The sequence below is a fragment of the Plodia interpunctella genome, chromosome 16, assembly GCF_027563975.2.
Source record: "Plodia interpunctella isolate USDA-ARS_2022_Savannah chromosome 16, ilPloInte3.2, whole genome shotgun sequence".
Lineage (NCBI taxonomy): Eukaryota > Metazoa > Arthropoda > Insecta > Lepidoptera > Pyralidae > Plodia > Plodia interpunctella.
In genome coordinates, this window is record NC_071309.1 from 2461631 (window position 1) to 2477727 (window position 16097).

A 16097-nucleotide genomic window follows, 5' to 3' on the forward strand; every position below is an offset into this window, starting at 1 on the left:
AGCGTATAAGAACGATATTAACGAATATAAAATAATATTGAAAATTTAGCTATGATTTTACAACCGTCAACCACCTGTCAACCACCTGGAAATGCTATTGCCGGCCAATTGAAAATTAAGTTAAGTCTGCTCTGTATAAGGAAGTAAAAGTGTTGCTCCATAATTCCGTATCAAGCTTGGTCATCAATTTTATCGATAAACATCTACTCGATTATTGAGACATTTCAAGTAAATTGGCGATTGTATTCATTAAATCGAATTGGTTTGCAATTTGCAACCGAAGCATCATTACATTAAGCTGTTACTTTTTATATAATGGCGTAATAAATATATTTCGTTTATGAACTCGTATTTATTATATCATTAGCTTCTATCGAACCAATCGCAGTAGTAATGGATCGCAAAGAGTATTCATTATGTGTTGAAAAGATTTATCTTTTTATTGCCAATGTAAAAATTGATCCCATATGAATCCATTTGTCGTCTCGTTATAAAGAATTTTTGCAACTTATCAAGTGAAATACAGGAATATCATTGCTTATCATATGCTATGCTAGCTGCGTCTTGATTCCTTCCCTTCCGTTGGAATATTAGAATTAAAATATAAATAGTGACATAGTGAATAGTGACAGTACCCTGTGTCACTCAGCAATAATGTGGCTTCCTAATGGTGAAAGAATTTTGGGAATCGGTTGAGCATTATTCTGAAAACCACTAGAAATACAAATTCAAATTCAAATCATTTATTCAGAAATTAGACCTTCACAGGCACTTTTTCTCGTCAATTTTTATATTTATAGTTATTTCTCACAAGCTACAAACTACTGGCATATCACTATCAGCATTGATGTTTTTGTTCACGCTACACGTTAGAATGAAATAGAAATTTCATCAAACATAAAGTTACAGCGGAAAATAATATATTATTATTTTATTTTATCCAAATCAATTACTACGCAATTTGAATCTATAAAATGAATTTCTTAAATGTAAATACAATAATCACGGTTATTGCGACATTGAATCAATTTGATTCGCAAAATTTTCAATTTTATTGCCATTTAGAGATGCTGTAAATTATAATATTTAATAAGAAAAAGATTTTCTTTGCGATTGTCGAAAGAAATTGTTTGATTTATTTAAAGCAGTGGTTCTCCAGTGGTTAAGATCGATAGGTCCCAGATTCGAATCCTACTCGTGCCACATAAGTTTTTATACCAATCTGACTCATTTTAGTTTTCATAGACGACAATTTCTTTTAGAGTTCGTTAATTGCTAACGCTGGTGTCAGATATTTTTCTAGTCACATAAAGGCATCTGACATAACGTATACGACTACTTACCGCGTGTAGTGGCAAGTGACCGCGTACACACTAGTGAACTTAGACTGTCAAGTGGTAACCAGCGTGCAGGTTTCCTCACGTTTTCGTACGCCGGAAGCAATTGGTGGTCTATGAAATCTACTATACAGAAGCAGATTGGTATACAAACTCATGTGGCACCTGGGACCTTTCGATCCACAGGCGGGCGTCTTAACCATTAAACCACCACCGCTTTGCATGCCCTATCTAGCTCATAATAAATCAGTGAATCTGACCTATCACCATTTGATTTGCATTTAAATTAAATTTGTAAATTATATAGGCATGTAATAGTGACATTGTAATTTTGTTTCGTACACACTATTGAAGACATATTTACATTTCTTTATTAACTGATAAATGTTATTATACTTTAAATGATTTCTTTAATGATAGAATTTACTCGGATAGAATTTAGTGCTAGTATACATTATAATTCTTTTTTGTTTTGAATTTGTAGTGGATAGCATGCTCCTCTTTATTTATTTATATTTGCATACCTATATTCGGTAAAATATGTAGGTTTAATTCATTTTGACATCAATTTGTATATTTGTACTCATGTTTTTGGCAAATAAATGTTTTCTTTCTTTCTTTATAATAATATTTTCCATCCTCCGTATAATCAACCGTAGAATATTTGTTTATTTATTGCATGATTTACAAATTGCGATTTCAGAGTTATAATCTCGTATGATCTCGTAAGTAATCACAAAAATACAATTTATAGGTAAATTATTTAATGTTACACACATATTATATGTATAAAACCATATTATATTAGTTACTACTTCCGACTTGGTAGATAAATCTACCTAATAAATTTTCTTGAAATTTTGCATACATGTAGTTTGAAGAAAAAGTACTTTTCCCGCGGGAACTTCATGCGGACGAAGACGTTTAGTTTAATATAGGGTACTATTGCTATATACTAATACTACCTAGCTTGATTTGCTGATAGTACCAATGATCTATACGTGTTAAATTATCTTGTGAAGTGAACGGAAGGCAAGACGTGTTGTGCAAGTCTATCATCTGATCCCTTCACTTCACCCCCGACTCATCGCAGAAGTGGCTCACTTGCGAAACCGTATTATAAATGCATTTGCAACTTAGTCTCTTTATATACTGCATTTGTATTTATGGACGGAAAGGTTTTTATTTATTTATTTCAAACAAACCACACGGTCAAGTACACAATTTGAATGTAAATTTATTATATACTTGACTAGATGTTGCCCGGGGCTTCGCTCTCGTGGGAATTTTGGGATTAAGTATATCTTATAGTAATCTTTGATAACGTACCTTTCTAATGGTGAAAGAATTTTTGAAATCGGTTCGGTGGTTTCGGAGATTACCCGCCTCAAACATACAAACTCACAAACGCTTAACTCTTTATAATTATAGTATAGATGACACATGTCCACCCCATTTCGTCTTACACGTTAAAAAATATTTCGCCATAGATGACTAAAAAACGCAAGGAAGTTGGATACCGTAATCATATACTATTAAAAACAGCTACATAATTTGTATAATAAATATTTGTACTTCACACAGTCTATGTAAGGACGGCTGCCAAAGTGAAAACCTGACCCCATCTGAATCTGTCAAAGCATTTAGTGGAATTACTTTAAATTAAAAAATCAAACACAACCCTGAAAACATAACACTCCATTTTTGAGCAACCGTGTAAAAATGTATCGTCAATTTCAAGGTTGTGTAACATTACCAAATCGATAATATTCGCCCGATTGCGTCAGGTCGCCCTGCCTGAGGTAACCGAATCTCGAGATCCGGTTTGGCCGTGACATCCAACTCTTCCACGGCCTTGACATCGTGTTCATGACAGCTAATTAACCCCGGGTCCTAGGTACGCGACGAGAGCAAAACAAAGGCGCGACGCGGTGCGACGCGTCAAAATCTAATGCAAACATAAATGTAAATAATGACTGCCCGTCATTCCATGCGCGTTTTTTTTTTACCATAAAAAGTTATCTATTGTATTTGTGAAAAAGTTACTCTGCGGGGCCGAATGTATCTTTGAGCTAAATTTCATCAAAACAAAAATTATAGCTTTTCAAAAATACAAAGTTAGCAATGTCGTGTTGTATTCTAGTTTAGTATAATAGACATACAGAAGTATAGATTGGCTTTAATTTCTTAAGACTTTATATTGTCGCTGTATTGACCATACACGACGGTATTCAACTTCATCGCGTCGGTCAGTGTTCTGTCGCTCACCTAGGATCCGGATAAGCTATAGGCGCCATTGTGACATTACGACAATATGTTATGGAGAAAAATGTGGAGAAAACAGCCTACTATTATGAAATCGAATAATTTGAATAATTTCATATGTATTATATAAAACGTTGATGATGTTTCTCAATCTGTTTACTTTAAAACCGATAAAGAAACCATAGCTATAGTTACTTAAAACTTTATTTAAATCATCGATTTCGTATGGAATTTTGCTTTAATGTAATGTTTTATATCTGTGAAATTTTGGAACAAATTTAGTATTAGTTGTATGTAGACTCTATATAAACTGGTTTCGATCAAAAATTGGTTCACACCAGCAACAACATACTAACATATTATAAAAAGAAGCATCGCATCGGTCTGTATGAACGCGATAAACTCAATCCACGGGACAGATTTTTGTTACGGTTTTCACCAAGATATCTCTTGATTATGATATGATTCCTGAAGAAAAATCTTCTTCAGCAATAAGGTGTATAATCCTACTAATATTATCAATGCGAAAGTTTGTGAGAATGATGTCTATATGTGTGTATGTTTGTTACACTTTAACGCAAAATCTACTAGGCCGATTATTATAAAATTTGGTATACGGGTAGAATATAACATGGATTGACACATACGGTACTTTTATCCCAAAATTCCCACAGGAGCGAAGCCCCAGGACGGTATAGCTAGTTTATTATATATTTACCCGAGTAAAGCCAGGTTGGGCCGCTAGTAAAATATAATATAACAAACTACACATATTCAAATCTACATTATTCTACAGTCGCAGTGCAGTTTACATTATCATAACATTTTAACATTTATTGAAGAGCATTGCAAGTTGCAAATTTGTAATTCAAAAACGCTCTACTTGCAACACCGTTGCACAATAAACTTCATTAGATAGACGTACATACAATCTCTTATTTTATGTAATGGCAACCCAACTTGTGCGCAGATACTTTCCACTTTATGGAGGCAACACTATTATGTCATTCTCCTTTTTGGAATTACTACTTAGACAGTAACCTCAAAACTCAAAATTCTTCATTCAATTTAGGATGATATAAGCATGGATTTACTACTAATTCTATGGATATAGGTCACTTATATATTATGATTAGGTCAAAAAATTACTTAAACTAAGTCTACTGCCGGCTTCCAAAGCGCAGGTGAAAAAGAAGCGGCGCAACAAACTTCACCGTGGCCTTTTCTCCAAAGACGTCAATTAACAAATGTATTGTATATATATATATATAAGAGAGGTATGGTATAAAGGTCGTCTGCATGGGTACCTCACTCGCATCTATTTTTGCCAAACTGCAGTGCTTGCATTGTTGTGTTCCGAGCGTGGCGGTGAAATCATAAAGTACTGTGACAGGTGATCATAGGACAAAAAGTCGGCAACGTGTGTGTAACACCCTGGTGTTAGGTAGGCTGCGGAGACCATTTCCTATCAGGTGATTTCCAGTTAACACTTTTTGTTTGTTTTCCTATTTGGTAGTAATAAAAAAACATATGGTCTTTGATATATTTTTTGGGTTTGGTATACCTGAAGCAATCCATAAACTCACTTCACAGTTCACACCTTTACTATGGAACCTGTGGTGGTGTAATGATTAAGATGCCCGCCTGTGCATCGAAAGGTCTCAGGTTCGTATCCTACTCGTGCCATATGAGTTTGGATACCAATCTGACTCATATATAGTAGTTTTCAAAGACCACCACTTGCTTCCGGTGAAGGAAACATCGTGAGGAAACCTGCACACTGGTCAAATTCAACAAGTGGACAGTTTAGTTCACTAGTAGTCGTAAAAAGTCATGTCAGATGCCTTTAGGTGACTTGAATAAAATCGTACACCAGGTGTTAGCAATAACACACTCGATATGATGCTGACTATACAAGTACCTCACAAAGTAATTCAGATCATTTTCTTCTTCGCCAGGACTCGTCGCGCGTTGTGTGTCCCGTCATTGACGTGATCAGCATGGACACCTTCCAGTACATCGGCGCGTCAGCTGACCTTCGAGGTGGCTTCGACTGGAACCTGGTCTTCAAGGTATTGTGGGGCGTAGACCTAGAAACTATAGACAAAGGGTCATAGCTACATGAGATGGATCTATGAAATATAAAAAATATATCCTACCAGATATTATTCAGTAGGCTGGCCCTTGTAAAAACAGGCACGCAATAAGGGACAAATGATACATGCGTTCTGTCCCGTTTCTTCTCGTGTACTTCTAGCACACCTTTCTCACTTCTTTATGACCGTAGGTAGAAGATATGACGATATTTATAGTCTTCGCTATCTAAGTATAGGAGTATTTATCTAAGTATAGAGTATAGAGTATTTTAAATTTATATTTACTATAGCAAATACTTATATTTACATAAACTGTTTATTTAAATTCATAATATATATTATATTCTATTCAATATAATATTCCAACATATAAATAGTATAAAATTGTGAAAAACTTTGTTTTATAGTTATAGCTTAAGAGGTCAACTGTTAAATAAGTTATGAAAGAGCGGAGCTTCCTGGCACAAGCACATTTTGCTTAAAAGGAGGTTCCCACAACCTGATCTAATGTAATTTGTAGTTGCCCAATAAATATTTTTATTTTTATTTTTATTTTTATTTTTATTTTTATTTTTATTTTTATTTTTATTTTTATTTTTATTTTTATTTTTATTTTTATTTTTATTTTTATTTTTATTTTTATTTTTATTTTTATTTTTATTTTTATTTTTATTTTTATTTTTATTTTTATTTTTATTTTTATTTTTATTTTTATTTTTATTTTTATTTTTATTTTTATTTTTATTTTTATTTTTATTTTTATTTTTATTTTTATTTTTATTTTTATTTTTATTTTTATTTTTATTTTTATTTTTATTTTTATTTTTATTTTTATTTTTATTTTTATTTTTATTTTTATTTTTATTTTTATTTTTATTTTTATTTTCTACTAAAAGTCACCGATTTTGCTCTGCATCGAATGTAAAACACTAGAACAATATTTGCCTGACGCTTCATTTATTCCTTGAGCACAGATATTGCACCTGTAATAAGTCGTGTCGAAAAGATGTGCAAAATTGTGCTGCAATCAGTGGGCTCGTTCGATGTTATTGTTATTTCATAAACACGACTTCATGCTGTAATTATTAGCTTCGGTGACATATATTACATATAGCGTCTCCACCCCACTTCAGGAAAAAGTAGATTTTTCTTTTTTTTTTTTTCTTGCAATTTGTGACACTTTCACAAATTTTCACAAAAAAAAGAACAATCTATTCAAATGTACCATTTCTAAATTTAAATGTCACACGTACTTTTTAACTAATTTTCGTTATTTCGTTCGAGTCCCTGAATTTTTTTATAATTTTCAAAGATTTCTAAAATTTTATCCGAAAGACAATTAAATTAAAATATATATATTAAATTTTTCAGTGGGAGTACCTGTCGCACTCCGAGCGCAGCGCGCGTCTTAGTGACCCCACTCAAGTGATTCGAACCCCTATGATCGCTGGAGGGCTCTTCAGCATGGACCGGCTGTACTTCAACAAGCTGGGCAAGTACGACATGAAGATGGACGTCTGGGGTGGCGAGAACCTGGAAATATCCTTCAGGCAAGTTGTAACAAGGAAACACCAGTTCTAGACTGGTTTCCAGTGGCTGAGTGACCTGATCAGAACTCTGTTGATAACCGGTTGATACCCCAACATGGTCCGGCTATACTTCAACAAGTTGGGCAAATACGACATAAACATGGACCTGAGGTAGGGAAACTAGGAAATATACCTTCAACCATCAAATTTTATTTCACCGTACGTTACATATTACAGGATATACTATATAGTTATAGATATACTATGTAGTTGTCTTAGCAAATACCTTCAGCAACATACTTCGCCTTTATAGAAATTTATCCGCAACACATTTCGACAAACGAAGGTGAGCCACGATCGCTAGCTACCCTATCTCGATCGTGGCTCACCTTCCACGAACGTGATAGCTACCCTACCGTGGCTCACCACAGCGAATTCTATTGCAATTCAGCGCGGGAATGCTGCCTGTGTGATAAGCATCTTGCCCATGCGGCTTTCTTTCTTTTACTTCGTCAAATTTTTTTTGAGGAAAAACATCCGGGACAAGTTTCGTCAAAGAAAAAGATATAAAAATAATCATAATCATTACAATTTCAAGTTCTTCCATTTCTTGCGATTGAATATTACGAGTACACCATGCTTTCGCTATAGCCTCATAATATAATTTTTTTTTTCGTCATGTTTTTAGATACACTATTGGTAGTAGAGCGCGTATATCACTGGCAACTGTATCAACAGCACTCGTAAATAGAAAATTCGTTTAATGGTACTGTTTGTCAATAATGTGCAAATATAAAGGTAATGTCCAGAAACTATTATGGCTGCTCAGGTAGCAATCATATTTAACGGTATACGATTAAAATTAGCACAGCGTAAAACATCAAAACATCACAAGTACACTCACTATATAATTTTCAACATAACTTCTATGGCGGGTTCGATGGGCAAAAACACAGAAACGGTCACAATACTCCCAGGCAAATGTTTTTTAATTACAGATATAAATTTTCCTGGGAATCGAATCTAGGTCCTCTAGAAAGCGGACGGGCGTGATGTCTCTCTATGGATATAGGTCACTCCATAGATCACGGAGGTCGTCACACTAAATAACAACTACACAATGGTTGTTGTTCCGATGCAATGTTGCATATTATCTGATATTCTTTATTGTTTTTTTATCCGCACACAGTAAACATTTAGCTACATAACACACTGTTTGCTTTAGACGGCCTCCCCTGACCTGACGTCAGTGTTTGTTAAAACTAAACGGATTATAACCTTTCAACTTATTTCAGTACGGATACATATATAATGTAATGCGGTATATACTTGTATAGTAAATATTTACTGACTGAAGCTTATTTATTTTATGACTTGGTATGTTGTCACCATCATAACTTGCCTGATAGCCATTAAAATCATATAAACATTTAATTTTCTGGAAATATACTTAAATAAATGTGACGTTAAGATAATTTTATGTGCTGCTAATTAAATATATTAACTGCTTTTAAAGGTAATAATATAAACTACGTAACCTACTTATAGGCACTAAAACAACACGATCTAATGTTGTAAAGATAAGTAACTTATATAAATGAATTTATATTTTGTCGGCTATTTAAAAATATGTTTTCTCGTTTATCCCCAAAAGTTTATGTCACTTATTACTTAAAAATCTTTGGGTCAAAGATTTTCTTATACGTACTAAATTTTAGCTTAACTAATCATACGTTTCGGAGCAAAATGCTTGTAAAAATCCGACAGACAAACGCACAAAAGATTTTATAAGGGTTATCCGTTTTTTTTTCTTTTTGAGCTGTGGAACCCTAAAAATTATACATTGAAAAAAATTGTCCTGTAGGAGAAGTCAATCTGAGATCAGTGTTCCCGTGCTAAAACCATTTCACAAAATTCTCCGAACTATATTCACCACATTCAAATTGCGATGCATTTTTTCAGGGTGTGGCAATGCGGTGGGTCCTTGGAGATAGTCCCCTGCTCCAGGGTGGGTCATGTGTTCCGCAAGCGACACCCGTACACCTTCCCCGGAGGATCCGGCGCCGTCTTCGCCAGGAACACCAGGAGAGCAGCCGAAGTGTGGATGGATGACTACAAGGAGTTATATTACAGGTCTCAGCCGCTGGCGAAACAAGTGGAGTATGGAGAGTAAGTTATATTTTTAAAGTCATTAACTATTTCACTTTGTTGTGTTTGTGACGACCTCAGTGGCGCAGTGGTAAAGTTCTTGCCACTGAACCGAGAGGTCCCGGGTTCGATCCCCGGTCGGGTCAAGACGGAAAATGATCTTTTTCTGATTGGCCCGGGTCTTGGATGTTTATCTATATATGTATTTGTTATAAAATATAGTATCGTTGAGTTAGTATCCCATAACACAAGTCTCGAACTTACTTTGGGGCTAGCTCAATCTGTGTGATTTGTCCTAATATACTTATACTTATACTTACTTGTTCTGCGGTTGCCTCTGTAACAGATGTCTGCTGTGTATTTGAAAAAGATGGAGTTCATACAGATAATGTTGCATGTATCTGTTCCGTATTGATCCCTGGTGCAAGGGCTGTAAAACAGCTGATGAAATCAAAACGAATTAGAGAAAGGAAGCTGAAGATTGGAAAAATGCACATTGCAGACAAATACCCAGACTACACTAGAGTCTGGGTATTTCGGCTAAATTCTACTAATAGGATATCAGTAAAGATACATATATTGGCCAGTTTATATAAGCAGTAACCCAGATTTTTGCTTGTGCCAATATCATCTGGCCAATAATTGAAATTTAAACACTTAAAGAACACAAATCGACACGCTCAAAAAAAAAAGAACCCTGTCGAAAATATCTGTATCTAATCATCCTTTCACAGCATATCCGAACGCGTGGCTATTCGCGAGAAGCTCCACTGCAAGCCGTTCAAGTGGTACCTGGAGCATGTCTACCCTGAGCTTCAGGTCCCGGCTATGACTGGAGCGACACACGCCATCCGACAGGGCGTGCGGTGTATGGACACGATGGGGCATCTCGTGGATGGAACGTTAGGTAAGGAAGATAGCCTGCCTGTGTGACTAGATTGTCTAGATAGTCTAAAGAAAAGTTCAGTAAAGCTAGGTTAAATAAATAGAGGCCATGGGTTTCTGGAGAAATTTCTCTTCATTTCAGCTATGTCTGTTGGCTGAAATGATAACTGTGATATTCACTTAATCATTGCAATTAACTATATATAGTGAAAATATATCAGAATTAATGCCAAAAATATATTAATTTGTACTATCTTTGGTTACCAGTAGCCGAACTAAAGGTTCAAAATGATCATCAAGCCTTCACTTTTCAGGAATGTACCCCTGCCACAACACAGGCGGCAACCAAGAATGGCGCTTCGACAACGGCCTCATCCGCCACCACAGCCTGTGCATGTCGCTCTCCGCCGAGGACCGCGTCACCGCCGTGCTCGCGGCGTGCGACATCCACGACGACGCACAGAACTGGAGGAGAGAAGGCTTGCTCATTAGACATGCCAAACTTGACGCTTGTCTCGACTCTGACCGACCTGCTTTATATTTACAACATTGTGACGAAGAAAAATCCAGCCAGCAGTTTACTTTCTAAAATAGGCAACTTCGAAAGTCGTTCCTGGAAGGCCTAGGAGGCCTAGGAGACATGAAAAACTAGACGCGTTTCTAGACTGTAATAGATTTACTTTGTATTTACAGCATCGTGATAAAGACGGAACCGACTAGCAATGTAATTTAACCGTTTTTAGAGGGGCTTTATCATCAGATGCTATGACGCGTGCTGCGGCTCTGACCGACCAACTATCTTGAGTACTGTGGGATCAACCAGCAGTCTTCTTTCTAACGTGCCTATCGCGAAGACAATTAAGCACTTCTTTACCATTTATGATGTGGAGACACATAAAGACTTATGTTGAACTTGCACTTACTATTATTATAAGTAATGTAAATATGAATGAATGGTAAGACGATTGGTTATGTATGCGGTTGTAACTGGATGTGAAGTTGCATCACGTCCTTTGATGAATGTGTAAAGGTTTAGAAATATAGTTGATAAGTGTAGCTATTTTACTGTATAATATTATCATCATTCTTGAAACTAATATTAGTTTCAAGAATGTTAATCAGGCATTCAGGAAGTGATACTTACAATTAACATAGGGTTTTATCAGCCATTTTAACGTTCATAGTATAGATCAATACATGTTTCATACATTGACGACTTTATAATAAGAGTTCATCAAAAAAATGTCCGCTGTGCCTATCTAAAGTTCAATAATAACATGATACTGAAGTTAGGGAAATATTTTAACCTTTAATATTTCCTTTTCTTATTCAATGTAATCGAAGTATTTAAAGTTTAATCGATAACCACATCTACGGAGACTTTTCTTCATATATCTTGATGCTTTATAAACATTATTAGTACATATTAAATATTATTTCACGATTCTCCTTTCGAATATGATATTTTTAGACTATTTTGTTACAATATTATTTTTACATACATTGTTGAAAATTATATTCCTGTCGCATTAACACTACCTTGGCAAAGTGTTTACAATCAAATGTCAAAATGTATAACCTCACTCATGTTAAACATTCAAGTTATGTCAAAATTCAAAATGTATAATTTGTATCTAATACTTATTTTATACAACATAGGTTTAAAAAACTTAAGTAATTACAGATTACACTCTGTTATAATATACCTATACCTTGACATATATCACTTGACAGCATCCCTCGTTTCACATTGGGGGTCAAACTTTTGAGCACTGTAGTATCTTCTTCCTTAGTTAAGTGCCAAACTGTAATTAAATAAAAAATCAAGTATTAAGATTTAAGACTACCTTAACATTCCAATTTTGTTGTTTATGTTTCAATTTTTTTTATTTAGTTCGAGTTTATTTTAATGGATATTTGATAAAGATATTAGTACTATTTAAGCATGTACTTATGAATAACATAAAATTAAGTTACCAGTATATTTAAGAAAATATTTAATAAGGCCTGGCCGGGGATGTGGAATGGAGTATAATGAAGTTAGGAATTTGTGCAGCATAAATAAAAAAAATATAAATTAAGTGCTTAGTTGTGAAAGATATATAGCTTCATCGACATAGTTTAATGTTTTCGCATTTTTTAATAATGTTTGTAAATTTCTTTCTGCTTTAATCTTGTTGCGAAAAAGACTCGCACCACAAGCTTTTATTTAATGTGGAGCCAGTAACTTCAATGGAGATATAGTAATGACAGAAAATACCCTTTTTAGTTTTTTTTTTTTAGTACAAAGACGAAAGGATCACAAATACATAGGTATGTACAGTTATTTTAATAAATAAGTCTGCGTTTTGTTTTTGTTAGTAGATAGAATAATAGAATTTATTGGGAAGGCCTACTTTCAATATTTTATGTATTTACTTACTTTATGTATGACAAAATATTTCTCAATTAACTCGAAATAACTACTTATATAAGTATTTGTAAGATGATCCTGAATACTCACATTAATTTAGTTTTCTATAATAAATATTAAGTTGTGTTTTAGTTTTTGCATAATATATTGTGCATTTATAAGTACTTACCTACTATATTCAAAATTATTCAATAATAAATGAATAAATAAGTAAGTAAATCTATCGACACTGCACAGTTTTGACAATTATAGATCATTGTTTAAAAATATAATATAATTGTAATGTAATATTATCATAACAAAAAATATAGATAAGTAATAATAATGATGTTCCTGTGGGAAATTTAAAATACTGTTTTGTAAAAAAAACGTATCGATTTATTAGCGGCCTATTTTTTTTAAATAAAAAACACATTCCAATTTGATATTTTTAGATAAGTTAGCTCAAGTATACATATACGCAACAACTTTAACAACAGCTACAAATAAGTATTTTCTGTTATGTTTTTAACATATTCTACATCCTATCCTATTGATGTTATAAACGTGAAAGTTTGTGAAAATGGAAGAATAATTCAAATAAATTCTCATAAGCACGAAGTCGCAGTGCACAGCTAGTTACGGATATATATTAACATACAAAAACTGTAAAGGATGGGCACTTTATGAGTTTTGATAAAGAGCACTTTTCACAAAACATCTTTTTGTATTTTTTTTAAAACCAAATCGGTATGTACTTATAATTTAAAATTAAACTTTTAAAATGTCATCTTGACTGCCCTAGTCATATTTTGTTGAAATGTTTTATATATATATATACATAAATAAATAAGTTTGTTTTTGTTTATTATTATTATAATAAATGAGTGATTTTATTTTAGTGAGACAAACTTTGGTGAATAAAAGACAATTCAATTACATTTCTCATTTCTTTTATTTAATACAAAAATATCACATCCCAAAACCTATATGGAAAAAGTGCAAAAAATATATTTCAGATCAGGTGTCAGGTACTCAAAAATATGTAACCTACCTCCCACATGCACTTATCTGTCATTGTCAAAATATTTTTTTTGATCAAGCAAGTTTCACACACACTGTAACAGTATTGAAATTTTATACCACCAATATCATGGATTTAGTAAATACACCGTACCAAATGTTCCACAGCACGCGAGATTTTTTTACATAAATAAAGTAGAAGGAACCTAGGAATAAACTGATTGGCGTTAGAACCTAAGAAGTAATAGGTATTTAATATATTGGCCATATTTCTGATACAGTGAACTTGATTCGCCCACGTGTGCTATTGTGATTCGATAGCCAACAAACGACTGTGGCCATTAGATTCAGCACGTCCGAACCTAGAGGACTACAGAACACTAACAGGCAACATTCAGGTCATGCAGACCTTCTTGAGAATTCCCGTTTCGGGTGAGTATGGCGACGGGGTGAGTACAAATAAAATCCAAAGTTTGAAAAGTTTGATATGCCTCCGGTACACAGTGATCTTTCGAGCATTTTCACCGCCGTCAATACCGTCCTTCAAAATAGAAAACCTAGATAAAATCTTAGAAATCAATATTGATAAAATTTTAGACTACCTACCCCTAACAAAGAGTAGGTAATTTATTTAATGTTGTTCATTAAGAGCGTTTGTTAATTAAACAACTTGAAACAAAGTTTTTTTTTTTATTATTATAAAATTAGGGTGATAAGACTCCTATTCCTTCCAGAAGAAGAAGAAATTTGAAGGAAGACAATGATGGTGGTCAAAATGCTCAACAATGCACACTACCACGTACCTACCCCGCGAGCTGTGGTGGTGGTATGATTGGTAATATAATATTTACAAGTTGTTGTTAAATAAAACAAGATATCAAGATAGTTATCTGTTTATTTCTTATACAAATAAATACAGTGATTTAATGGTATTTTTCAATCTAGTACGGATACGACGATATTACGAGGATCCAATTTACATATATTGTAATTATAAAAAAAGTTAAGACCACAGCCTCACCCAGCGAGGTTTATTCAAATACATTATTATATTTATTTCTAGTAGAAAAAATAATTACACTATCTTATAAGGTTGTTATATCACACGGCAAGAAAACTTGCTCAAATTGTTCAGTCAGACCATATTAAATTTTTTACATATATTTTTATTTCAATTAAAATTACATTGTGATTCGTTACGACTTATTGTAATCTAAAAAAAATATACTAATTAAATTTAATATCTTTTCCAATATTACTATTCTAAAATATATAAATTATTATAAATAAGTTTATTATAAGTACATGTTTATTCGTTTAATGTCCGTATATGAATAAAAATATTTCATTTGTTTATTTATAAAAACTCAGGTAGATATTAGTTACGTAAGTAGTTTGTAATAAAGCAAAAAATATTTATTCTAATCCTGTGTAAAAATATACTTACTCACTAAATTAAACTAAATTTGATCTTGTTTCAAAAAACCTTATACATAATTACGTAGTCAAAGACATAACGTACTTAATATGTTACGAAACTATATGATGTACATAATTCTCTGGCATCAACTATAAAAAACAATCAGATCTTCAAACAGTTGAATCCAAAGGTTCTAAGGCACTTGAAATAGAACAAACTCTTTTACACAATCAAATCGTCATCAAAATTGGTCCATTTTTTATAACCTACGAAGCCACAGCTTAAACTAACATATACATTATCACGCTAAAATAAAAACTGGTCAATAGAAATATCATTATTTTATTGTGAATGAAAACATCGATAAAACCTCTGCCACTAGACAGCGGTAGTCATAAAAGTCATGTAAGATATCTTTAGGTGACTTTATTAAATTTTGATGTTAGTTTTAGCATCAAAACACGATAAAATTGCGACGTTGATGTCACCATAACAGTTCGCACGCACATAAAGTGATGTTATAGCACTTAAGTTTTGCTTGTGGTCTGTTTTACATATATGTCTAAGACAATATAGACACTGGTCAATTTACTTAGATTTATTTGCATGTCTAGTGAGGAGAAACGCTCATCTTATTCTTAACGAACGTGCCGATAACCTTGATAGCTCTGAAGGCATAATTAGGTGATAGCCGCTGCCGCAGTAGGTAGTATCCAGTCAGGTTCATGGCGAAAAGGATGAAGACGAGAACCCCAAAATCTATCCAGAACGAGACACCTGACATGCCCATGAGTTTCACGAAGCCTCTGCAAAATGAAACAAAGTATATTAGTTAAAATATCGAGCTATTTTTGGCAGGACCTAGTAGCTGAGGCCAGGGCACAAAGGCGCCCTTTATACTGGTAGCGTTAGCCCTTTGAATAAGACTGGCACACACAGAACAAAAGAGAAAAAAGCCCGAATAGTGGGTTGATGTAGGCTGAAAATGATGAAGGAAATTAA

General features: G+C 33.5%; 2 protein-coding genes and 1 long non-coding RNA gene across 3 annotated transcripts in view; 2 read left to right on the forward strand and 1 right to left on the reverse strand.

Moving 5' to 3' along the window:
• LOC128676251 (polypeptide N-acetylgalactosaminyltransferase 2-like) overlaps nucleotides 1-11178 on the forward strand; it is a 57744-nt gene extending 46566 nt beyond the window's left edge. Inside the window, exons 6-10 of the mRNA XM_053756268.1 lie at nucleotides 5561-5674; nucleotides 7070-7248; nucleotides 9190-9396; nucleotides 10110-10282; nucleotides 10575-11178. Of these exons, the coding sequence (XP_053612243.1) occupies nucleotides 5561-5674; nucleotides 7070-7248; nucleotides 9190-9396; nucleotides 10110-10282; nucleotides 10575-10849 (948 nt within the window). The 3' untranslated portion in view covers nucleotides 10850-11178. The remainder of the gene's footprint in view (nucleotides 1-5560; nucleotides 5675-7069; nucleotides 7249-9189; nucleotides 9397-10109; nucleotides 10283-10574) is intronic.
• A 6-nt stretch (nucleotides 11179-11184) lies between these two features.
• On the forward strand, nucleotides 11185-14560 carry LOC128676263 (uncharacterized). Its single transcript, XR_008405397.1, has 2 exons — nucleotides 11185-14107; nucleotides 14410-14560. It is a non-coding gene; the product is annotated as an uncharacterized LOC128676263 (long non-coding RNA).
• The window catches only part of LOC128676247 (ATP-binding cassette sub-family G member 1-like), a 34578-nt gene continuing 33033 nt past the window's right edge, over nucleotides 14553-16097 (reverse strand). The window contains exon 12 of the mRNA XM_053756263.2: nucleotides 14553-15901. Within this exon, the coding sequence (XP_053612238.1) occupies nucleotides 15706-15901 (196 nt within the window). The 3' untranslated portion in view covers nucleotides 14553-15705. The remainder of the gene's footprint in view (nucleotides 15902-16097) is intronic.